A 25,947-nucleotide genomic window follows, 5' to 3' on the forward strand; every position below is an offset into this window, starting at 1 on the left:
GGTCTAAGCAGAGATGCCCCAGAAGTTAGAGTTCCAACCACTGGAATCAAGTACCTTGTCACAAGCTAGTGGGACTCAGGTTGTACAGTGTACAAGATAGAGGGGACCAGTGTGGCCAAGGGTTTCCCATCCTCTTGTGAAGCACAGAGGGCCAGGAAAACAGCCATCTACTGCCTATAAGTCCACCCCAGGAAAGCACAGCAATGTCCCAGGACCTTCTGCTGATAAAGCAGTAGTTTGCAACACAGTCCTTAAATTGTTTGCATTTCTGTCAAGAGGCCCATAGAAAAAAAAGCAGGCTTCCCAGCAGCTGCAGACACACATTGCAAAAGGAGAATTAGGCAATTCTCTGTAGGCCCATCAAGAGTTAGGGAAATTAAGCTTATCTGAGTGAGAGAAATTAAGCTTATCCAACATGCTTTCAGCTGGAAAACAAGCCTTTTAAAATGGGGGGTGGGTAGCATACAACTGTGAAACTTGCAGTTTCTTCCACATTTAAAGTTTGCAAGGACAAAAAAAAAAAAAAAAAAAAAAAAAAAAAAAAAAAAAAAAAAAAAAAAAAAAAAAAAAAAAAAACACCAGAACACAAAAGGCAAGCTGGCCTGTCAAATTGTAGGGACACACCAACTGCCCAGGAATCTGCTCCAGGGATAACCACAGGAACGATACTCCTGGGCATGCATGTTGGTCTTTACCCCATATGGCCCTGGAATGGCCTGTCTGGCCCAAAGCCACCTCTCATTGGCATCTATAGTTTTACCAAAGGATTGGTGCTTCTTCAGCCACTACCATCTCAGCTTTCTGGAGAAAGAGCCATGCAAACACTAGGAGATTTGTTAACAGGCTTTAGGGTAAAATTAATTAAGGACTGCAAGGTCGCCAGCGATGACCTGTTGTGGTATGTTGACAAGGCTCCCTGAAAGTCTCTTTCTACTACTGCTTTTTCTCAAAGTTAAAGGTTTACCCTCTAAAGCACCATGAACCCACTGTGACCCATGTAATAGTTCCCTGGTATCTGTAGAACTAACTTCACCCTCCTTGTTCTACACTGTGATAGTCCATGATCTGGAGTCTATTTTGCTACCTTATTCTACTTCTTCCCATTATGGTCATACTTGTCTATTGGCTGACCACGAATACAGCCTGGCTCACATGATTCTCTGGGACCACAGCAAAATTCTGTCTCCACATATTAGGTCTCACTGTAGCAGTCAGGTCAAAAGACAGCTCACATCGGTGGTTTACTCACTTGGTGTGGCAAATCCTAGTGAAGTTTGCTTCCTGGGAGTCCCACTATCTCTCACTGCTGTTTTAGACAAGTCAGCCTATAGCGTTCTTTCCACTACAGCTGTTGAATTACCAAACTGTTCCTATTACTGTGGTGCTCCATTTCCTCTGCAGGAGATGTGGGGGGGGCAGAGGAAGAGGGCACCACATAACTGTCTAGGTAAGAAGCTGCAAGGAGACCCTTAAAGGAACACAAGCACTGGCCTTGAGGGCAAAGGGGAGGATTTCATGGGTGAGAGAGCTTCGAACTGAGAGGGTTATGGGAACTAGAGGTGTTTTTAGCCTCCAAAGACTGACAGTAGAGAGGAAAGAAAAAAGACAAGCTGTAGTCGAAGACAAGAAAAGAAAGAGATTGTGGTATTTTATTTGCTCTGGGCTAGAATCTGGATCAGCTTCTCAGGTACAGGGAGCTTTTGTAGCCGAAATGCTTTTCATATGAACCTCTGATGGGTAATAAATTTGGGGGGGGGGGAAGTGCTTTTATGAGGCTACTGGGATTTGATCTGAGAGACTCTTAGTCTATTTCTTTTTGAAAAGCAAATGCCAATCCTAGGTTTCTAGAAAGCATTGACTTTGGACCGGAAGGACACTAAAAAGATGACTTGCCTCTCTTCTGGCCTTCAGGTAGAATATCCTGTCTGCAAGCTGCCCTGGATGGACCAGTCAGCTGTAGCCACACCACACCCTCCATAGTAAGAAAGGGAGGAGGAGGCCACACTTGCAGGGTCTCCAGTTTCCAGCAGCCTCTCTGATGGCCACACTATCGCCCTTTGGGTCAGGATGAATTCCATGTGTGTAGCTCTGATAGGTTCTGCCTACCCACCTCCCAGGTACTGATTAAAAAACACAGACTCTGAAAAATTCGACACAAAACCCTCCTTCTTCCAGGATGATGAGGCCTCTGCCCTCCCACAGGCAGTTGCTGCCATTTTTCTGTTACATTACCAATTTTCGCATCTCAGAAAAGTGACTGACAGCCCTAGGACAAGCCATTTGAGTGAGGTCTTTCCAGTCCCTGTTGGGGAGGCAGATGCATACTAGCAAAGCAAAGCAGACAGGAGCACAGATAGCTAAAAAGAGAAGATACAGATATGTTTACTGGGTATTATATTTAGTTACTGCACTACTGGAACTTGAACCCAGGGCCTTGCACATGGCTAAGCAAGTGCTCCACCACCAAACTACACCTCCAACACTTAGTAATATTTTAATACTAATTATTTTTGGTAAGAAAAATGCGAAGGCAGATAATATAAAGAATCCCACACACCAGCCACTAATGATTGACTCTTGGCCTATCCTAGCTTATCTGCCCACTTCATCTTCTTCCATCCCCTACTGTATAACCATGAAACAAATTCCAGACTACTTGGTTCATTTATAAACAATTCAATGTCTATCTCCAAAAGATAAAGACTCTGAAACTGACACAATAAAATCATTCCAAAAATACAGAAAGAGCGACTGGAAGCCCTAGGTTTGACTCCCACTGACAGCACTTGCTACTGTGTGATTCCAAGCATAAGGTAGCTCACATGTATTAGGGGAGAGCTCCATTAGATATGTCTCTGGATTTCAGTCTAAGGGTGGTGTCAAGCTCTCAAGCTAGGGAGTCATGACTACACATACTGAGTTAGGCCTGACATCAGCAGATCAGAATCTCTGAGTTACCAAGATTACCGAGTCATCTCAGGGTTCATTACCATGCAGTGCAGACACAGAGCACACAGTACACCACAGTTTCAAAGGGGCCGACATCTTCCCCTATTGCGGGCAGTGAGGTTTTCCAGGTCAGAGTAGCAGGCCAGAAAGAGACTTTGTTTTTTAACTGTGGTCTGTGAGAAGGTCATGGAGAGTGCGGGGAAGAGTGAGTTAACAGTTGTTTCCACTCTGTTTCCTGTCTCTAGTTCAGGGAGGACTAAAGGGTCAGAGGCCATCAAAGAACCTAAATTGGGAGAAAATGTAAAATCCACAAAGAGCACCCATGGTCCCAGAGTTGCTCTCATTTTGCTTAGTAAATGGTCCCCCATCTCTTTGCTACCACTTCCCTCCCATGTTCTATGCCTTGACACACACAGCTCCTCTAGGACTGAGGAGCTTCCTGCCTCTGGTATTGCCATAGCAACAATGTCTCTTCTACCTGGAAAAACTGGAAACCCTGCAGTGCTCTGTGCTGAGAATGCAAAGGAGGGGACCCCATTGCCCATGATCTCTCTGGCACCTCATTGCACATGCGTACTGTCTCACACAGAGCCCTTGCTCAAGGACATTACAATGAAATCATTAAAACAAATTAAAGGGCTGACACCTGGTAATTCACAATTAGTGAAAATAAGACGGGGTAAACCATTGTTTATAAAGGGTTTGCTGATTATTGATTCGTGAGAGATTTTTAACATGAGATTTTTAAAGACAACAAAAACACATTTTTCTTTCAGTGAAGTAAAAAACACAGAAACTTTTCATTAAAACGTAAGTAAACTGGTGTGTGGTTTTTAGAAAGAGCTCCTGGTAGACTGTGCAAATGAGATGGGGCTGTGACGAGCCTGAAAAGCAAAGCTAAACCATAAAGCAACTAAGAGGGACAGTTTCTATTTCAATAGATTAAAAATCCCATCTTTTTCTGTAAGTAGTACAGAACAAACACAAGAGGTGGCAGGTATGTCCTGCTTCAAAATCAGCAGACAATAGCAGTCCTGGCTTGAAGCAGAGGCAGGGGAAGTAGCCTGGACTCCAAGGGCTACAACCTCCCATTAAGTAAAAAAAAGTGACCAAGTCACACAGACACACATATCTTATCTTTACTTCTTTTTTTTTTTTTTTGGTTTTTTGAGACAGGGTTTCTCTGTAGCTTTGGAGCCTGTCCTGGAACTAGCTCTTGTAGACCAGGCTAACCTCAAGCTCACAGAGATCCGCCTGCCTCTGCTTCCTGAGTGCTGGGATTAAAGGCGTATGACACCACCGCACAGCTGAGGACTCCCTATTCTAACCCCTCCCTTTTCTGACTACCAATTATGTAGTATGGAGAGCCTTCACATAAGGCTTAGCAATCTTTTTGTCAGCAAGACATTTGGTTCTTGTCAATGCTAACTTCCTGATTAAAGGTTTTCTCTGACAGAACATGAGTCTAGGCTTCATCATCTCTGGACAATGTGAAGGCTTGGTTTGTCTAGGAGTCAGCACACTAACTGGATCCCCTCAAAATCGTGTGGTTAGTAAGTGCCGATGGCCTTACTACCACAGTTGGAGCTGTTCTGACAAACGACAGCTGGACCACACATTCATTCAGCTACTGCAGGAAGCTACAGATGCACAGTTTTTAACAGCAAACTGTTTTCCTGCAGATGTGATTTTTGGTTATATTTCAGACATACGAGTTAAAGAGCACTGGAAATGGGATGGAATAGGGCCTGACAGCTTTTTTTTTTTTTTTTAAGGAAAAAAAAGATGGGCGGGGAAGAGGGTTTGTAGGTGGAATGGACAAATAAAGCAAACCCAAGTGATCTTGGGCAGAGATGGGTGATTACACCCATTCACATTCTCAGTGTCTACTAAAAGACCCCATACAAGATCTTCATGTTATTTTCATTCAACTCTTTATACTGGCTGTCTTTCCTTAGCACTTGCTTATTGTGGACTGGTGAATATCTGCCTTATGACCCTGGCCAATTTTCTAGGAAGCTCTATGTGTACTGTGGAGCATATAGCAGAGTTGTAGCTCCAAAAAGATAGAGGTTCAACACAGAATATTTGAAGCCATCTCAGAACCTACAAAACCTACCATTCTTCCATTCCATACCAAATACACCCTTATCCTCTGCTGAAAGCAGCATGGCAAAACAATGCTTTACAAGCATACCTGGAAACTGAACAGACAAGCACTTCACATCCATGAGACGCAACCTATTTCACATAAGACAGTCTCACTCTTCAGGGATTTGGGCTGCAAGCCTCCCTCTTTCAGATAACGCCTCACTATAAACGCCTTATCTCAGAGTGACAGGTTCCTGGAAATACAACTGGAGTGTAGGTTACTGGCAAACACTGCATGCAATGAGAAAGCAGATGCCTTTGGTCTTGCCCAGGCCAAAATTAGCTCGTGGCTCATTTTTTGCACATGCAAAATCCTCAAGGATTAACTGCCAGTTTAGCAATCTTGTTGAAGAGAAAGAAGGTCACCTAGAGAATTAGGGCAAGTACAGAGGAAAAGGTAGGTGTCCTTCCTAACAGTGCATCCATCTCTGCAGTGAAGTTCTGAATGCATGTATTGGTTTGCTTTAGTACTAACCTGGAAGAATTTTATCAATTCTGTTTACAAGACAGAATTTGTAAATACCCAAAGGGAAGAAGAACCCTAACTGTGGAGTGCTAGTGCCACCTAGTGGCATTTTATTTCATAGCACACACAAGACAGCCTATCAAGGATGCTGTAGTCTGTTATGAGCTTGGTTTTTATTTTATCTCCCACAGACCCCTTCCCAAAAGAACAAAAAAGGAACCTAGAACATGAGTGCCATTTTCCTTAGGGAAAGGTCTGAAGCACATGGCCCTGGAAGCTGTGCCACCCTGTGCTGCATTCTCTTCACTGTGAGTACTGTGTACATAAGGATGAAAAAGCTTGATGCTCTGAGAACCACCTAATTTTTGCACAGTATCAAACTACAGGCTCCAAGCTCTTTCTCCCCTCAACCTCTTCAGACTGCGTGACCTGTCACTTTGCAAATGTGCACTGAGGAACTGGCAAACACACACAGACAAGATATTTTTCTTCCACCTTGAAATCCAAATATGCTAAAAGCAACATCAACTTTTTTTTTTCTGCTGAGATCCTGTGAGATTCCCATTCCATCATGCAGTGGATCAAAGCAGAAGACTTGCCTGTACCTTTCTTGCCTTACCCACATTTAGCCTGTAACTTACAACCCTGACCTAGGATCCTCTTCTCAAAAACTCCCAGCCACTTCTGGTCCTTGAGACTGGAAACTATTGCTGAGACAAACTTACACCTTATGGTGCACCTCCATCTTAACAGGGGAACAGAAAGTGAACTATACATGCCCTGCCCTCTGCAAAACCAGTGACAAAAATTAACATGACATCCATTAGGAACTGCTAGCTACAAACAATATGCTGTATAAGCAGATACCAACAACTTTTCTAATTCAAACTACTCACTTAAGAGTAATTCTTTTATTTCCTCTCTTCTTAGACCTGGCAATTACTGTTCAGAACCCTGCTGCTTGCATCTGGTTGCTTTAAAAACTGTATGCACTTTTCTCCTGCCACAACCCTCTGACATGACATTCTGCTTGCGCAACAGAAACACAAAGAAATTCACCTCCAAGAAGCCAAAAATATGTCTTTTCTCTTGGTAATCTGGTTATTTCAAGCATCTGTTATAGTAATAGAAAACTAATACAGTTACCTTGTTCTTGGTCTCAGCAAAAAAACTTTCCATACATTTGATTTTTTCTGTTTTCTTGCTGCTTATTTTTAGCTTCACTCCACTGTGGTCAGAAAAGACACTTGGTATGATGACAATCTTAAGTCTTAGTACTTGCATTGTGAACTGTCATTCTATCCTGAAGATAGCACATTCATGTGTGCTTGCAAGGGGTTCTTTTACTTCTGATTGGCAGAATGTTGTGTGTCTGTCAGGTCCTACTCAGTCTATAATGTCACTGAAGTCTGCGACTTTTTCAGTCTTCTGTTGGGCTGCTCTATCCATCATAGATCTTGTTTGCGTGCTACGATCCATTACCTTCTTCAATTCTATTAATGTCTGCTTCATAAAGGGTGCATAAAGGGTCAGTCATGTCTTAGGTGACTGGATTCAGGCTTCCTGTGTGATCTGAATGAGAATGCTGCTCTACTGGCTCAGGCATTTGAACACTAGCAGTGGTGCTGCTTGGGGAGTTATAGGAGGTGCGGCCTTGCTGGAAGAAAGTATATGCTGGGGGGGTGGCTTTGAGACAAAATAGGTTTAACCTACACTTCTAATTTGCTCTTTCTGCTTCATGTTTGCTGTTAAAGATGTGATCTGTCAGTTTCCTGCTTCTGCCACCATACTTCCTTGCCCTTATAATTTCTTCTTCTATAAGGTGCTTTCCTTGATCATGATGTCCTAGCAATAGAGAAGTAACTATCAACCCCTTTGGGTAGCCAATTTTGCTAACGCTCTACTTCCCTATATGAAATTGCAACAGTATTTGTGTATGACCTATGCACACCCTCACTTAAAACAACCTATTAGGGAAGAATGATAAAAAGAAGTCTACACATGTTTAAAGCAGGAGCCATTTTTCCTCCAGGTATTTTTATCTGTGATTAGCTGAATCTATGGCTACAGATCCCATGGATACACAGGATGATCATGCATTTATAACTGTCTTCTCTTTCGCATGATAGTTCTTAAGTTTATTTTGCTGAAGAATAGTCAACCTGCTCTTTTGGTTATCATTTCTGCTTAATACCTTTCCTTTCACCTTCAGCCAGCATATATTCACAAACCCAGTACAGGTTTTTGTAGATAACATAACGCCAGAGCATGAGTTAGAGTACAGTCACTCTGCATGTCGTTTGTTCAAGAATTTATTCCATGTTGCATTTAAAGCATCACCAGTAAGAAGGAACTTAATATCACTTTTTTTTTTTTTGGTGTGTATATGTGTGTGTGGCTTTTTTGGTCCTTTGTTTCCTGTATCCCTTTATGCTTGGATTTCTTACCAAGATTCCTTTTTCAGTTTTCTTTTGCATATTCTCTATAGAAGTCTTCCCTGAGGTTACCATGGTACATACATAAAATATCTTGTATTCATAACAATCTTTTTTTTTTTTGGTTTTTCGAGGCAGGGTTTCTCTGTAGCTTTTGGTGTCTGTCCAGGAACTAGCTCTTGTAGATCTGCCTGCCTCTGCCTCCCTAGTGCTGGGATTAAAGGTGTACGCCACCACCGCCCAACTCATAACCATTTTTTTAAACTGATAAAACTGTATACACTCTACTTTCTTACATCCACCCCACTTTGGATTGACATCACAAATTACATCTTTTTTTGTTGTTGTGACTCTATTAGTACTTTAATAGTTTTTGTCTTTTAAACTCTATATTATTTATATATAACCACCATATTACATAATTCTGTATGTCCATACAAATTCTCCCTAACATACAATAAAGTTTTATACCAATAGGCCCACTGTAAGCTGAAAATGCATTTGATTCACCTAACTTCCCAAACACCAAAGCTTAGCAACACAGTACAATATAGAAGGCTCACTGTTTACTTGTGGTTGTGTGGCTGACTGGTAACTGTAGCTTGCTGTTGTTGCACAGTATCATATTAGTAGAGTATTATTATAATAATACATTACTAGTCTGACAAAAAGATCAAAATTCAAAGTACAGTATATTAGGCTGAGCAGATGCCTTTATGGGTTAAAGCTTACTTCCAAGTCTGATGACTTGATTTTGATTCCTGGGTTCCACATAGTATAAAGAGAGAACCCACTCCCGTAAGCTGCCCTCTGACTTCCACATGTGCATACACCAACACACAGACTCACATGCACACACAAATAAATGCAATTTTAAAAATACATGTTTTTTTTAGGGTAGAAAAACCCTAAATCAGGAAATATTTGTATATTTACTTGATAATCGACTTTATAATTTTATATACATTTGTGCTGCTATTTAGTCTTTTCCCCCAAATACTGGGAATACAGAAAAATATCTGGTTTCTCTTTCCCTAATTTCCGTGTATGTGTGCACGTTCATTTATGTGTGTATATATGTATGCATGCGGATCCTGAGTTCAGTTCCCAGCAACCATACAGAAGGACACAACCATCTACAGTGGGATCTAATGTCCTCTTCTGGAATAAAGGTGTGCATGTAGACAGATCACTTATACAGAAGTAAATAAATCTTTAAAAAAAAAGGGGGGGGGGCGTCTCTCGCTGGAACTTGGGTTCACTGGTGAGAATCAATTTCTGCCTCCCAAGTGCTGAGGTTGTAGGTGTGCCACTATACCTGGAACTGAAGGCAGGATATCACACTTATGTAGCAAGTACTTTACTGATTGTGCTTTTTCTAAGCCTTGCTTTATTCTTCTTTTTCTTCATTTTTAAAAAGCTTTTATCTGTCTGTCTGTCTTTGGTTTAGGGATTCTCTGTAGCTTTGGAGCCTGTCCTAGAACTAGTTCTTATAGACATGGTCGGCCTCGAACTCAGAGAGATCCACCTGCCTCTGCCACCAGAGTGCTAGAACTAAAGGTGTGAGCCACCACTGCCCGGCTTTATTTTTTTAAAGATAGTATCTTACTAGATAGCCTTAGGTGGTCTGGAACTTGCTATGATAGCCTGAAACTCATATAGCTCTTCTTGCCTCTGCCTCCTGAGTACTGGAAATTAAGGGTGTGTGTCACTGAGCCTGGCCCCCTTCAGTTTCTTTCAGCTACCAGACTTCCTTGTTTGCAAGGTTTCTGCTGAAAAATCTACTGAATTTTATGCATGCTTCACATGAGGGAGAAAAAAAAAAGAGGGAGGAGGTGTCTTACAGAGTAGCTCCTACCTGAAGTGGAACTTACTATGTAGACCACACTGGCCTTTAACTCACAGAGATATATTTACTTGCCTCTGCCTCCTTAGTGCTGGGATCAAAGGTATGAACCACCACCACACTTTGTTTGTTCTTTCTTCCTTTTTAAAATGTGTATGAGTATTTTGCCTATATTTATATCTGTGTGTGTCCCTGGTGTTTAAGGAGGATAGAAAGGCATTGGATCCTTTAGAATTGAAGTTACAAATTGTTTTGAGCTGCCGTGTTGGTGCTGGGAATTCAACACAGGTACTCTGGAAGAAGAGTCAGTGTTATCAACCTTTGAGCCATCTCTCCAGCCCCATTTTTTAATATATTTACTTTGTATGCATGTATGTGGGCACATGTACCACAGCACCATGAGTAGAGATCAGAGGACAACTTGCTGTAAACTTCTTACCAGCCAAACAGATCTTCAATACTTTGCCTCTCCTTTACTCAGGATGCAATGCCTGCTCTCACCCAGTTCATGAGCTTCCTTCACTTGTTCTATCTGCCAAATACTACTTCCTAGCCAGACCATCCCTTCACCATTCACTTGCTTTAGTTATGTTTCTATTTCTTTGTGTCTTGGCTTAGGCGCCGACTGCTCAAATATTCCAGTGCCTGACACACCAGATACCCACAAGGATATCTTACTGTGCCTTCCTGTTCCAAAAGGCCAGAATTGTGAGAGAACAATTCATACACAACAAACTGAAGTAGGGACAACTTACAAAATGGTTACATCAACTATAAGAATACATAAAGCTTTCACACAGAAATACACATCTGTTTAGAGAGAGGGCAATGTCCACTAACTAAAACCCCTAAGTAGTTTATAAGTAGCTATTATTTTAGGACATTTTTATAGAGTAGAAGCCTTATTAAAGGACTTTCAGTAGTGAGGTGACTGCATAGCTCTGCTCACCTGAAATGGCTGATTATTTTGAAAGAGTCACGTGAAAACCTACCAGGTAAGACAGAGATGCTAACACAGTGTTTAGCTCCTTAATCAAAAAGTGTCACTTGGACTTTGAAAATGGTAGGAAGTATATCTGTGTAAGTGCTGCATTTGAGCACAGAATAGGGAAAAGAGCAAGCAAGAAATACAACTAAGCAAAAGAAAAAACCCCTCACGTGTTGTGTCAGAGTACCTGTCTTTATAAAATAACATAGAAAAGAGATCCTGAGCTTTGAAAACTGGAATCCCACATGTAATCTCATCTCTAACAATGCTGACTAGATCTTCAGTGACTTCATGAAAAGGACCAGGCAAACTGTTCTCATGCATCAGCATGCAGACAGACCATAAACTATATATGTCACCGAGATAATGCAAAGCACCAAAATTCAAGCAATGTGTCAGGAAAAAACTGTGTTCCTTACCTTTCGGCAGCGAGGATTAGGACAGCTGAACCTCTTCACATCGCTGTCCAACAGAGCAGGGAAGCTGCATGAAGGGCATCTGAAATAAACAGGACAGGCAGATCACTCAAGTTGGTTAAAGTAGACTTCATGGGACTGTGTTATCAAATGCAGTGTTAAGTAAAACAGACAGTGCTATGTACTCCTTTAGTTTTCATTCTAACATAGACTGAGCTTCTTCCTTTACTTGGACTTACAGGGAATATAGGCACCACCCCAGTGTTCAAATTTACTGTCAACCAAACACCACAAGCTTTCAAGAATTCTTTGTAACCATTACTTTCCCTCCCAATCAGGATACAGTGACTTAGCTACAGTCTGGAAGATCGGGTAGTAAATAAGGTACATAGAGTCTATTGATAGATGCTTTCGTTATAAAACTTAGTTAATTATTTCATTTCTCAGCAAGAAGTGCCAGAAAACCCAGACAAACCAGCAACACCACTGAATCTTCTTGCCTGATCAAATGCTCCAGCAGACTTTACTTTTTTAAATTTGGGGAATCAGTAGACTCTCAGAACTCACCGAACAAGTTCATCAGCATAGGCTGCAGCGACTTCCTCTTCAGCTTTCCGTTCATAGTATTTGAACAGAATGGTCTGGGGAAGCACCTTCTCCAGTTCACTGGTTGGGAAGGAACATGTGCAGCTGCCTTCCATGCAACTGAGATCTGACTAGAATAAAGTAAGCAGGCAAGAAAAAAAAAAAGTTAACTGGGGATTCAGAATAACTAACGCTAAGGGACAGTGGTGGCAAGGACACAGTTGTAGCAAAGTCCTTCTGTTCTCTGAGAAATCATTCTTTAAACCAGGAAGCATTAACAAGCACATGAGGGCTCTCCTCAATGCTAGTAGACAACCTTCAGCAGTCCAAACTACAATCTATAAAGACTGAACACCAATAGCTAAGGTGACATGGTTCAGCTGGCACATGAGGCTGGTTATAGTGTCTGAAGTAAGCTGCTTCTTGGAAGGGGAGAGGACAGGTGGTAACTAGGTAAGAAATGGTGAGGGAATAGTTTGGGCTTCTATTCTGATTTTATGGATGGAAATCAACATAAAGGAGGGAATGTTCAGGGTCGAGTGTGGCCTCAAGAACACCTGTTTCAGAAGGGGTCATACTCCATACCTACAGGATTGGTACAGAGAGCCCAGAAAAAATCTGAACATACAGTCTCGCTGAGTTTCTTTAGTCTATCAAACTCTGATGCCATTTTCACAGGTTGTCCATACTTCAATCCTATCAATGCAATAAAGTCTCTATAAAAACTTAAAGGACAGGGTCTAGAGAACTTATGGATGTTGAATACTGGAGGCTTACAGGAAGGGGAATAAAACTCCAACCCTGCAGGGCATTGGTGGCACTTTAATCCCAGCACTTGGGAGGCAGAGGCAGGCGGGTTTCTGAGTTCAAGGCCAGCCTGGTTTATAGGAGCTAGTTCCAGGACAGGTTCCAAAGCTACAGAAAAACCCTGCAATCCCACCCCTTGCTAGGAAGGTGGTGCATCCTAGTTAGGGACAGAGCTCTTATACTAGGTAGCTTGGTCTGTCTGTCTCCCGATCAGTCTGCTGATCTGGAGCTTTACAACAACCTTTGTATAAACCTCAAGTATAAGCAGTGGAGGCATTTATATCCTAAGGGTAACCAACAGCCATTGGACTTAAGGCCAGTTTAATAGGAGGGAATTCATCTCTGATACTGTAAATCTAGTCTACTACCCATGGCTGTAAGGCCATTAAGGAAAACCTACTACCCTTAGTTTCACTGAGCCAGTATAATTTCAAATTACATTCTAAATACTAATCCCTGTACTGTAAGTATAGCTCTGATCCTCCATCAAGCTAGCCTACATCTAAGGCCAAAGGAACATCACAGAAGGTATGGAAAGGTTCTAAGAGCCAGAGGACCAGGATGTAGGCAACAAGAAAATGTCTTCTATATTTTATGGGGAGACTGTACCCACAAAATTTCTACATGTCAACACAGATGGGAGAAATCTCTTAAGGTAACACCTGAAATGAAGACATTCAGGTGATAAATGGCTGCTGATGGAGGGAGAATCCGTCTTCTCTAGGGATGAACCCCTTAAACACACATATAACACTAAAATAACTCAGCAGGTTATATGTGTTTATTTTTTTTCTCTCTTCTCTCAAATTAAAAAATACGAGGCTGCATGGGTCTTGGTGGCACACACCTTTAATCCCAGCCCTCAGGAGACAGAAGCAGGCAGATCTCTGAGTGAGGCAAACCTGCTGACATAGTGAGTTCTGAGACAGTCAGGGCTACAGAAAGAAACCCTGTCTTGAAAAACCAAAAGTTAAGAGGCCAAAAATGAAAGGATGGTAGTCACAGAAGACAATGGATGGTTGGAGTGTGTGTGATGTAAATATAGTACATGCATGTGACAATCCTTAAAAATAAAAGTCCACGTTTTAGATCACGATGTTAGTTTCTTCTCTGTCTTCTTCTCTTTCCCCTCTCCCTCTTTGGCCTTACCCTGTCCAAACTTGGGATGGAACCCAGGGTCTTACACATGTTAGGCAAGCACTTTAACTGCTAAGTCTATAAGGTCTTATATCCCCGGGTCCCCAGTCCTATTTAAAAAAAAACAGGGGGCTGGAGAGATGGCTCAGAGGTTAAGAGCATTGCCTGCTCTTCCAAAGGTCCTGAGTTCAATTCCCAGCAACCACATGGTGGCTCACAACCATCTGTAATGGGGTCTGATGCCCTCTTCTGGCCTTCAGGCATACACACAGACAGAATATTGTATACATAATAATAAATAAATATTTAAAAAACAAACAAACAAACTTTGAGACAGGATATCAACTAACTTGTTCAGACTATCTTTGAATCTGTGATTCTTCTGCTTCAGCCTTCAATGTAGCTAAAATTACAAACCTGAGCCACTTGGCTCAATATTACTTTGGTATGAGTGCTGAAAGAGATATAAAGCAATATGCAACACCTCTTAATACTATTTGGTGGTGTTAAGTGAAAGGGACTTTGGAAAGAGAAATATGATCTTACATCTATTACGACTTTTTAAATGAACTACAAAATCTTTATGTAAAAATATATTACTACACTTTCATATGCTCAAAAAATAAACTCTTCCTGAGTTCACCCTTTATCTAATTGTGACCAGGAAAGTGAGCGCTGAGGCAGGAGGCCCTGTGGAGCTAGACACAGGGCATGAAGGAATCAGAACCAACATATCACCTATCATCAGAATTTTCCTCCCCACACAAGTACACCTGTTTATAAGCACAGTCATCTTTCATATTTATGTGCATGACATACTTCTTACCTTTCCAGACCCGAATACTGCCTCTTGGGCATATCTGATGAGGCATTCTTTGCAGAACAAGTGAGCATCAGCACATTGTGTCAGCTCCTCAAATGGAAATTCCCCATAGCAGCAGCGACACTCAATCAGCTGTCCATCCTGAAAGCCAAAGAAGATACACATGAACACCCCCATACGCCATTCAAGAACTGTGGCCTTATCTTCCTTGAAACAGATTCACAATGAGGTGACACCAAATAACAGTGAACTTTTTTTTGCTATCTAACCCTAGCACAGAAGCTGGTATCATGGACAATATATGTATAATGACAATTCTTAAGATACTAAGAAAGGAGAAATAGAGTTTGAGGTCAACCAGGGCTATGGAGTAAAACCTTGTCTCAAAAAGTAGGTAAACAAAAAACATAAATCCAATTGAGACTGTCAGTGTATGACACTATACCATAGCAAGCCAACTGCTGCAACAGATGCTGGCGTGACTATAAAAGGGCTAACGGCAGGGCACATTACCGAAGAAGCTGTCTAACGCTGGATTTGTTCCTCTTGTCAGAAGACAGGATGCGAAGAGACCATCAGCTGGCCCTAGCTTTTGGTTAAAGGACTAAGGAAAATAAAGTCGCATCCTTAAGTACATGCAGAGATGTGATGTCACTGCTCATTGAGGAGATAGATCTAGTCAGCAGCCTGCTCTCAGCCATGCCAATAAGCAAGTTGGCAAATATGGCACAAAACCCCTGGCCCAAGGCTACACACAGGGAATCTGAGTGTAGGAATGTAGAACCGTCCCTTCTGGCAACTGTCTAGTAAATTTCTGTTCATGCTCTTTGGGAACATATCTATCTCCTTCCAGTTCTGTTTTGGTCTTGTATTATGATAACATCCACTAGCTGTTATACTGACTGTGACTTAAGTCAACTGCAAATTCACAAGTCAAGAGGGGGTTATAAAAAGTTTGCTTTGAAAAGCCCAATGAATACACCCAGAATAAATGAACTTGTTGAGATTTAAAAATACCTTTTGATATTGTTCTTCATTCATCTGAAGAGCAAGCAAAAAGTCTTCATGCTGAGGAAAAGAATCAAATATTCAAATGTAGAAAGGAGATTATAAGGCACAAGCATGGATTTCAATTTATACACATTATTAATAGGTATCCCTTCAGTTAACATGGTTTAGTAGTTGAAAAGGTTACCAAAGGATAAATCTGCAGAATGAATAAGGAACAGATCAATACAAAATACTCTGAGATAACAAAGAACAGCAAAAACAAAGAGGAAGCTAAAGGTGCCAAAACCAAGTCTGATAACACGATTTGCTGGTCAAGTTGGGAACCAACCAGCACCATGTATTGCTGCAGAAGATGTAAAATGTCTGATTATGAAGGAAGCACATGGTGTGAACTCAACAGTGGAAAAAAATTGTTTGTTTTTTTGAGATAGGATCTCTCTATGTAGTACTGGCCTGACTTAAAACTCACTCTGTAAAACAGGCTGGCCTCAAATTCAAAAATCAGCTTGCCTCCTCCCCCACTTTAAGTGCTGGAATTAAAGGCATGAGCCACAATGTCTGCCCAAAACTTTTGTGACAGAGACACACTATATAGCCCAGGCTGGCCTCGAACTCATGAAGATCTGCCTGCCCTTGCTTCCCAAGTGCTAGGATTAAAGCTATATGCTATCAAAGTCATGCTCAGGAAATTGTCCCCAAGATGCTCTTAGGTATAAATATGAATTGACATATTTACACAAACATATTTACAAACAGCAAACCCTAGAAACAAGCCTTGACCCTCATCAAACAATGTTACAGACAGTTTTAAAAAGCAAGGAGGAAGACCTCTGTGGATTGTAGGCAAAGGCTGCTTGTTTGCTCCCAGCTGCCCAGACCCGAATTAACCACATAGAAACTGTATTAATTAAAAAACTGCTTGGCCAATCTCTTAGGCGTATTGCTAACTAGCTGTTATATATCTTAAATTAACTAATTAAGATATAACTGAGGCTCATGGTTTAGCAGTACTGGAGTGTGGGCATCTTTCTCCTCTGGCCGGTACCTGGCACCTCTTTGACTCTGCATTCTTTTCCCTTCAATCTCTGCTTGGGAATTCCCACCTTGCCCTATTCTGCGCTGTCATCAGCCCAAAGCAACTTCTTTATTAACCAACGGTAATTAAAGCATATTTACAGCATAAAGATGGAAATTGCCATTCTGTAGGCAGAGGATGCTTCTTCATTTCTCAGCCACCCAGACCCGAAATAATCACACAGAAACTGTAATAACTGCAATACTGTTTGGCCAATAGCTTAAATGTATTTTTAGCTAGCTCTTATATCTTAAATTAACCCATTTCTATTATATTTTACAAGCGTCATGCTGGTGTCTTTCTCCTCCAGTGGCTACATGGCGTCTCCCTGACTCTGCCTATCCTCTCCTCCATCTGCCTACTATTTCTGCCTTGCCCTATTCTGCACTGCAACAGGCCCAAAGCCACTTATTTATTAACCAGTGATTCAGAATCATATTTACAGCATAAAGAGGGAAATTCTACATCAGGGAATGTCTGCTAGGATGCGGTGCTAAGTGAAATAGCAGGAACTTAAGAGTATCTCTCTTAAAGATTACTTGAAAATGCTACACATGGGGGGGGAGGGCACATGTGTCAGAAGACAACTTAGTGAAGCCAGTTCTTTCCATATGCCTTCACATGGGTTCTGGGAGTCAAACTCAGGTCACCAGGTTTGATCAGCACATGCCTTTACCCACTAGGTCATCTTGCTAGCCTTATTTCAACAAAAATTTATTTCAGACAGGGTGGTAGTGGTACATGCCTTTAATCCCCGCACTCAGGAGGCAGAGGCAGGTAGATCTCTGTGAGTTAGAGGCCACCCTAGTCTTCAAGCTAGTAGGGCACACAGAGAAACCCTGTCTCTAAAAACCAAAAAGAGGAAGGAAGAGCGAAAGGAAGGAGGGAGGGAGGCTGAGCAGGCATGGTGAACAAGCCAGTAAGCAGCACCCCTCCATACCCTCTGTATCAGATCCAGCCTCCAGGTTTTTGTTGTATTTGAGTTCCTGTCCTGACTTTCTAAGATGATGAAGGTTGATATGGTTAATAAAAGCCAAATAAACACCTTTTTCCTTATGGTGCTTTATCACAGCAATAGAAACTCTAACTAAGACAAGCCAGAGAGACTAGACCATTTCACCATGTTAGAGCAAGGATATGGTCAGAGACTATCAGGTTAGAACAAAGGGGCTGCCAATGATCAGAGGATAGTTTGGATATAAGGTTAATAATAACTACAAATAACAGATAATCTATTAATTCTATAAATTGCTTTTGGATAAGCTCTGTGGTGACTTTTTAAAAAAAATATTTATTTATTTATTTATTTATTTATTTATTTATTTATTTATTATGTATGCAATATTCTGTCTGTGTGTATGTCTGTAGGCCAGAAGAGGGCACCAGATCTCATTACAGATGGTTATAAGCCACCATGTGGTTGCTGGGAATTGAACTCAGGACCTTTGGAAGAGCAGGCAATGCTCTTAACCTCTGAGCCATCTCTCCAGCCCTCTGTGATGACTTTTAAATTTTAATTCAATCTTATGTATATGGGTGTTTTTCCTACAATGTCTCTGTCCTATGTGTGTGTCTGGTGCCAATAGAGGGCTAGAGGAAGGCTTCAGATCCCCTGGGACTGGAGTTACATACAGATAGTTTTGAGCCACCATGTGGGTGCTGGGGATTGAGCCTAATTCCTTTGGAAGAGCAGACAGTGCTCTTAAACTCTGAGCTTTCTCTGTAACCTCCATGGTAGTATTAATAAATGGATGGATCAAGATGAAAACTTTCTTCAAATTCTAATGCCTGCTTGAGATGTAGAATTTTATCCACATAGACAAACCACCACTTCGTTATGAGATAGTGTCTATTCAAATACTCAATACTGATTAATCAATAATTTTCATGTTGTTTTCTTAAAAGTAAAAATGATATTCTATGAGTGGTAGAGAAATAATAAAGGTGTGGGGGGCAAGATTCAGCTGTTCTCAAGTTGACAAGTACCTCTCCTCAGGATCAGTTCTTATATCTAGATGCTGCCAGAACACTTATGTACTGCTTTTATGTTTTTGGTTTTTCAAGACAGGGTTTTTTTCTGGCAGGATTTCTTTGTAGACCAGGCTGACCTCAAACTCAGAGATCTGCATATTCTATTATTATCTTGGTGGTCTGGGAATTAAACATTGAACCACTCAGTCACATCCGTGGCTCTCTCTAAGTTATCTAGGCTAGTCTTGAACTTTCACTAATCCTTGGAGTCTCAGCCTCCAAGGTAGCTGGAATTACAACACCACACATGGATAAGACTGGCATCTTAAAATACTGAGTGCAGGGAGACTGCTAAGTCACCATTGCTTTTTTCTATTGCTCCAAATTTGAAACAAATAATAAAAAAATTAAAAAAGCAAATTCTATTCATCCTTCTAAGAAAGAAATGTGGCTTCAGGTGAGACAAGGTGGTATACACCTTTAATTCCAGAGTGAGCAAAGTTTATCTCTGGGAGTTCAAAGCCAGTCTGGTCTACATAGAGAATTCCAGTACACGCAAAACCACGTAGAGAGATCTTGTCTCAAAAACACAAAACAAAAACCACGCTGGAACAAACAACACCCCCCCCCTCACCACCACCACCACCACCAAATGTGACCTCATAGGCGTGGGTCTCCGTAAACTCAGAACCTGGGGTCACCAAATCCTAGAAGATTTTTAAATAATTAATATAGGTGTACTCCCAATAACATTTGGGAAAGTTATAGAGCTAAATGAGAAGTTAAAGACATATCTTACATGCTTTGGTACAAGTGTGCCTACAAACATACCAATAAATAACTGCAACAAAAAATTTAAACTATAGTTTTGTTTTGTTTAAAACCTTTCTGTGCTGAAAACAAACCTGAAGAAATCACAGAAGAAGCCCTCTTCACAAAGTATTAAAACTTGTTTTAGTCCATAAAAAAGTAAGCAAAATGAATACAAAACATACACAATACAAACATATAGTAAGAAGGGAATAAACAAAACCTCAAAAACTTTGAGTTGGGTGTGGTGGTGCACACCTGTAACCGTAACCTAAGCAGTTGGAGTAATGAGGCAGCAAGATTTCCAAGAGTTCAATACCAGGCTGAACCACATAACTGAGTACCAAGACAGACTGGTTAAAAAAAAAGAAGACCCAAACTAAAAGCAAACTAAACTTTACCACATAATCAATCAAAAAGGGGAAAATTTGGGCTAGATGTTGTAGCTTGGTGGCAGAATGCTAACTGCAGGTTCAATCTTCAGTATGAGGATAAACAAACCCTCCAATTCAAGATTCTCCTGTCTTAGCTTTCAATGCTAGGCTTAAGGGATGGAACAACCACACTTTTCTTGAAAAGGAAGCATTGGTGTAATATTAGTGATGGAACCCAAGCTGGGCTATACCCGCAGCATCCAAAGAAACTCTTAATCCAACAGGGAGCAAACTAGAACTTCAGAACCACATTCCAAGATCAGAGCACAGCTTCCTACCTCTGCCATCTCTTTGATTTTCTGCTCGTAGAATTCCTGCTCTTGCTGCACAGCTGGAAGGAGGGCCTGCTGGTCATAGGATCTGCAGTGTCGACGCTTGTTTTCCAGAAAGAACATTCTCTTTTCTATTTTTATGTTACCTAGAATACATATAACAAAGTGAAATCACAGGAATGACTGTTTACTAGGAATACAATCCAGCCATTCTGTCTTCTACAACTTAGCACCACCACACCAGCCCTGTGGCAGGGCACTACAGCTTCCAACAACTCATCTTACAGTTGAGACCATGTGCCTTATTATGCTTAATCTGTGGTAAGGCTTTCGTCCTTTTTCATTTTTTCTTTGTGAGCACCAACTGTAAAGCCTGTCCCATTCTGACAGCACTGCACTAGGTGAGCATATAGTTATTTTTATTTATTTATATGTTCATTGGTGTTTTGCCTGCATGTATGTCCATGCTATGAGTCAGAAATCCTGGAACAGGAGCTACGGTTGAGAGCTGACATGTGGGTGTTGGGAATTGAACCCAGGTCTTCTGGGGGAGCAATCAGTGCTCTTAACCTTCATGCCATTTCTCCAGTTCTAGATCATACAGTTTATTAGCATAACAGTGGCTTTAAAGTTCTTAACTATTACAGATACAGCTAGAATGCCCTGTGTTTGTTTTCTGGTCAATTTGCCAGTCACCAGGGCTTATAGGTAGTAGTTAAGACAAGCTATAGAAAATAACTGCAGTTTTTCCAAAGTGGTCTTTCCAATATATTACCCCTAACCAACAGCAATGTATGGGTTCCATCTGCTTCATGTCCTTGGTCCACACCTGATATTACCAGATGCTTCTTGATTCAGTCACTGGGGCAGATGCAAACATACATTATGCACGCTGAACTTTTTGTTTGTTTTCTTGAGAAAGGGTTTTTCTGTGTAGCTCTGGCTGTCCTAGAACTTGCTGTATAACTACCCTGGTCTGGAACTCAGAGATCCACATGCTTCTGCCTCCCAAATGCTGGGATCAAGGTGTGTGCCACCACCACCTAGCTACATATTAAACTTTTAATCATGAAAATCTTCAACTACTTAGACTATCTAAAAGATCAGCACCTAAATTCACCAAAATCACATTGAAAGTCAGAACAACTGGCCTCCTCAAGCATTGTTTTCTTCTGTTAATTTATCCAGAAAATGATTATATCCAGATATCCAATTACTATTTTATTCTTGACAATCTTTTAATTTTAGCAGTATTTACTGTCTGGTTCCTCATATATTTATCCTCGTTTTCTCTTGTTCTTAAGCTTTTAAAAATGTAAACTTCTGCCGGGTGGTGGTAATGCACATCTTTAATTCCAGCACTCAGGAAACAGAGGCAGGCAGATCTCTGAATTTGAGGCCAGCCTGATCTATAGAGCTAGTTCCAGGACGGACAAACAGTCTCAGAAAAACAAATAAAATATGTAACTTTTGATTTAAAAACCAGTCTTTTTGCTTTAGGGATAGTGAAGCAAGGTGCTAAGATTCATGTGTGAAGTCAAATCATTAGAACTGGAATCTCAGCTCATTTACTTATTGATGCACTGGCAAGGCATTCAGCCTTTTTATGCTTCAGTTTTTTCTTTCTCTTCAGCCACATAACCAGCAATTGTGACAGAAAGCTCCACAAGTGTATTGTGTCTTGATATAAAGAAGAGCTTTCTTTGTGAAAGACAGAGCTGGCCAACAAGGGGTAACACATGTTGTAAGGAACATGCTCTCCACTACTGAACACCAGAAACAATATCCTTATGGCTACATTTTAGGATTGACAGAAACTGCATTAGTTTAGATGAGAGAGAGATACTGACATCATAACCAGGGACCAATGAGACTGTTACATAAGAAGGTACTGCTCCTTAGACTGCTGAGGAACACGAGCTCTGAACCACAGTCTCAGGGAATGAAAGCCACAACGGAGAACTTACAAATCTAAAACCTTTTAAATTTTATTTAATCATAATTGGATGAGTTTTAGAAACACACACATAACAAAAGAGAAATGGCAACTTCCCATTTCTGATGTGAACTAAGAGCAATGAGTTCCTTTGTTGATGTAACAGAGTCACATGAAACGTTATAAAATCCTGCAGTCTGTGTAATGGGGTTTCAGAACCAAGTGATTTCTTTGAAAGACTTTCTGAAGTTATTCCAATGGGAATTTTATAAAAACCTGGCTATCAGCTACACTGATACCTGACTTTTGTATCTGGCTGATCAGGTACAAAACTGTCTCCCTATAGCAATTAATCACAAAGTGATTAGTGACTAAAGGTCAGTACAACTATACAGCTGATACATTTCGAGAGCAGTGTCTATCCATGATTAGCATCATTCCCTTTAGTCCATACAAAATCCTCCACTACACAGCATCTTCCTGATAGAATGTACCCAAGGGAAAAGGAGGCCAACAACTGCAGCTACTGTCTATAAACAGTCCTCTCAGTTACTCTTGGACGTACCCTGCTTCGTGACCTCACAAAAAAAGATTACAACTTTACATGGTTATCACCGACATTAAACTTATCATTACCTTGTTCAAATTTGAAATCTATGAAAGAATACTGGTTCATTTCTTTCCTCTTTTTCCGTTTTCCACTGGCTTCAGGTGACAGCTCCTGCCATTTTTTAATGGCATCAGAAAAGGCCTAAAAATTGAGAAAGGGAAAGGTTACCATCATAAATGTAATAAAAAAAAAAGTTAATCCTTAAACCCTCACAGTGCCAGTACTGCCTAGTGTGACAACAAAATGCTTTCTAACAGGCTAAAAGGGAACATAAAGAAACAAAAGGTGCCTATGCATGAGTAGAGGCTAAGTACCTGTGAACAGTGCTCTGGTTCCACAGTCTCAGCCTACACAGTATTTATGGTAGCAGTCCCTCTCTAGCCCCCAGATTCCTTCTCTAGCACGCCAAGGCTCTTTACTACACACACACACACACACACACACACACACACACACACACACACACTACAGTCTGAAATCCTTAAACCAGTGTCTTCTTCCAACTCCAGCTTCTTCTTCATTTCTTAGATTTTCCAATCAGCCATAAAAAGACCTCATTCCCTTTCAGTTCTAAGCCCATCCCTCTTCACCTCTTTGTGGTCAAAATAGCATCAGATGCTGTTTCGCCCCCTCTCTTTCCAAAGGGCATGAACTCACAGAGGCCATGCTTCTGATTCAACCTCGGTTCAGTCCATGTACTAATAAGGGGTCAAGCACAGCCCTCCACACAAGGCCTCATCTCCCTGACATCCCTGGCAATGTCCATGTGCTAATGCTCCCACCTACTCTTCCTCATTCCTAGGCTAGCCCAGCCCCATGTAGTGAGTCCTCTCTACCTGACAGATTTTCTAGATGTATCACAGTGCAGGTTTGCCTTCTACAAACTGGTAACCCTCAGAATCCCATCTCCAGCAATTTCTCTAGCCTTTTTTGTCCATTCAACCACCTAACATATTGGCTGCCACACAAACACTACATTAAAGTTGCACCTTATTCTGTCCCTGCAAGTCAGTTCTTTTCAGTTTCCCTCCCTACAGTCTTCTTCCATGCCTCCAGTTGTGTCTTCTGTAAACATACTTTATTTTTTCCTTTCAGATACATCTCGGTCACCAACAGCATGATTATTTGTTTGCTTCTCTGCTTGCTTAAAGTCATTTCCTCCAGCACACTGTGAGCCTCTGGAGGACAGAACCTTGCAGCATAGCTCACGGTAGACCCTTGGTAACCTACAGTTTATATGCACCACTTAAATGGAGATAAATAAACAGGGAGATATGTGTGCCACAGGCTAAAATGCACATTTAGAATCTGTTCATCTTGGGGAAAGAAAAAACAACATACTGATGCATCAAAAGAAAATAAGCATTTTAGCTAACAAAGAGAGAAGGAGCACCTTCCACAGTATCTACCTCTTCTGTAGGACCTTCCAAGACCCGTTAAAAAAGTTGAGAGAGGAAGGGCTACCCCAAGTAAATCTCCCCCAAAAAAAAAATAAAATAAAATAAAAAAGGCTAGATTTGCAAACAGGCTAGAACTGAAGCTCCCCTCTTTGAAAATACTACCTCATCCTCATACAGATCTGGAGAAACCGCACCAAAGCTTGCAAAAGGCAAAACCCAACATGCTTCCTTGGTGCTCTCCTTTGACTGTGGAACTTCCCGTTTCCTCTTTCCAGAATTTCCAAACCCTCATGCAGCAATCTTAAAATTATATCTTAGTACTTGGCTGTAAGAATATTATACTCATCAACTTTGGACTATAGATATGACACAGAAGTTAAGAGCAATGGCTATTCTTACAGAGGACCTGGATTTGATTCACAGTATCCACATGGTGGCTCACAATGGCCAGGAAATCTGATACCGTTTAGCCTTCCCTAGCACGACCCAAGCATGTGGTGCATAGATATATTTCAGGCAAAACACTCATAAACATATTTTTTTTTCTTTTTGGAATATCAAGATAGGGTTTCTCTGTTTTCGCGCAAGACAGGGTTATTCTGTATATCCCTAGCTGCCCTGGAACTTGCCAAGCTGGCCTTGAACTCAGAGATCCGCCTGCCGCTGCCTCCCAAGTGCACCTCCTCGTGACTAATACAGTTTTTAAAAAAAAATTAAAGATTCATTAAACACTATACCTTTGAACTGAAGCTATTTGCTAAAATTCTGGCCATAATTACATTTTACAAGTGAGGCCACTAAAGCAGAGGTGCTATCAGGGAGGTAAGCTTAGAGCTCCTAAATGGTGGTGCACTGGCTTGGTGGCCGTGACAGAAGAAGCTCCATACTAGAGCCCTAGAAGGGTTGTTATTTCATTAAATGAGAAAGTTTCAATTAAAATGAACATTCAATACTTGCAAGGAAACTGTATCTTTTAAAATGTCATATATAAATTAGTCTCCAAGTTCTCACTTTAACAGCTATATTAGTAATCAGCACTATTATAGTTGGCCAAATGCCTAATTATGTAGACCAGATGTAATCAGATTACAGGGTGAAAAGAATGCCTTGTGACCTGTGTCTATGCATGTAGGCACTCAGCTTACTCTCTTGCCTCTTAGCCATCTGTATCATGGCTATGGTGAAAGCATCTTTCCATCAAGGCTTTGCTCTAGTAACCTCTCAGCTTTCCCAGCTCTCTTATTTGCCTTCAGAGCATTTACCACACTGTGCCCCCAAACAGACTAAAAGCTCTTTGGAAGGAAGCTACTCTGTGTCCTAGTTTTCTTTCTTTATTCTTGTTCTTTTTAATAGTTCAGGGATGGAACAAAGGACCTTGTGCATGGCAGGCATAAAGTTTCCCACTGAACTCCACTGTTAACCCTATTTTGTGTTCTAATGATCCTCAGATCTTAAGGTTAGCTTACTTGCACACTAGGAAGTAAGGAATCAAAAAGACCTACCTAGGAGCTCAAAAATAATGTTCTTTTAGTTCCTGTCTAATCTTTCTTATGAATTTATTTACACTTTTTAAATTGAACAGCCACTCACGTCACAGTTATAAGTCAAGCATACAGTCAATCTGGTAAGGTTTTAATACATCTAAAATAATGGTCAAAGTTACCTTAAGAGATACCTAGAAGATTAATAAAAAAGGCTTAGTGGGAGAAAGAGGATCCTGGAGTTTCAGGCTAGGTAAGGCTACACAAGCCCCCATCTAAGAAGAGAGAGAATGAGCAACAGCACAATAGGCAGGTTGATATCTTAAAGAATTGGGGCAGGAAAA

General features: G+C 41.0%; 1 protein-coding gene across 2 annotated transcripts in view; it reads right to left on the minus strand.

Moving 5' to 3' along the window:
* Positions 1-25,947, minus strand: part of Rnf216 (ring finger protein 216) — a 128,343-nt gene that overhangs the window by 54,042 nt on the left and 48,354 nt on the right. For both annotated transcript variants that reach the window (XM_050124391.1, XM_050124389.1), the window contains exons 8-13: positions 22,749-22,863; positions 20,183-20,322; positions 15,621-15,671; positions 14,607-14,744; positions 11,819-11,967; positions 11,255-11,333 (exon numbers count right to left, since the gene is read on the minus strand). In XM_050124391.1, the coding sequence (XP_049980348.1) occupies positions 11,255-11,333; positions 11,819-11,967; positions 14,607-14,744; positions 15,621-15,671; positions 20,183-20,322; positions 22,749-22,863 (672 nt within the window). The remainder of the gene's footprint in view (positions 1-11,254; positions 11,334-11,818; positions 11,968-14,606; positions 14,745-15,620; positions 15,672-20,182; positions 20,323-22,748; positions 22,864-25,947) is intronic.

Source organism: Alexandromys fortis, unplaced genomic scaffold (assembly GCF_014885135.2).
Source record: "Alexandromys fortis isolate MF-2015 unplaced genomic scaffold, M_Fortis_MF-2015_v1.1 scaffold_227, whole genome shotgun sequence".
Taxonomy (NCBI): domain Eukaryota; kingdom Metazoa; phylum Chordata; class Mammalia; order Rodentia; family Cricetidae; genus Alexandromys; species Alexandromys fortis.